This window comes from Myotis lucifugus, unplaced genomic scaffold, assembly GCF_000147115.1.
Source record: "Myotis lucifugus unplaced genomic scaffold, Myoluc2.0 scaffold_608, whole genome shotgun sequence".
NCBI classification, from domain to species: domain Eukaryota; kingdom Metazoa; phylum Chordata; class Mammalia; order Chiroptera; family Vespertilionidae; genus Myotis; species Myotis lucifugus.
In genome coordinates this window covers 103363-103722 of record NW_005871656.1, presented here as the reverse complement: position 1 = coordinate 103722, position 360 = coordinate 103363, and the positions used below count along the sequence as shown (strand labels likewise).

The following is a 360-nucleotide window of genomic DNA, read 5'->3' as shown; positions in this document are numbered from 1 at the left end:
TGCGGAGCCGCTCGGGCCGCGCCCCTGCCCTGCTGTCCGCGTTGCCCTCCGGGCCGATGCGGGTCGCTGGGCTGAGGGGAGCGACGTAGCCTCCGTCCGCGCCGCCGCTCGGACCCCGGCCCGACCCTGATCCCGGACCCGCCCGGGCTTGAGCCGGCCTGGCAGTCGCGGGGCGCGTCCGGAGCAGGCGAGGGGCCATGGCCGACCGCGGGTGCCCGCTGCAGCCGCTGCCGCTGCCCGCTGAGGTGCGGGAGAGCCTGGCCGAACTGGAGCTGGAGCTGTCGGAAGGTGAGCGGCCCTGCCGCGGGGCTCCGCCCGGCTCTCACCTCCGACCCGGGACCCCGCGATGGTTCACACACC

General features: G+C 77.8%; 1 protein-coding gene across 8 annotated transcripts in view; it reads left to right on the top strand.

The window, feature by feature from the left end:
* DIP2A (disco interacting protein 2 homolog A) overlaps positions 1 to 360 on the top strand; it is an 80216-nt gene continuing 79856 nt past the window's right edge. For 5 of the 8 annotated variants that reach the window (XM_006104798.3, XM_023745969.1, XM_023745971.1 and 2 more), the window contains exon 1: positions 2 to 288. In XM_006104798.3, the coding sequence (XP_006104860.1) occupies positions 198 to 288 (91 nt within the window). In that variant the 5' untranslated portion in view covers positions 2 to 197. Of the gene's footprint in view, positions 289 to 360 lie in introns of all 8 variants that reach the window. The other 3 variants (XM_006104795.3, XM_023745972.1, XR_001345801.2) reach the window with 2 other exon arrangements.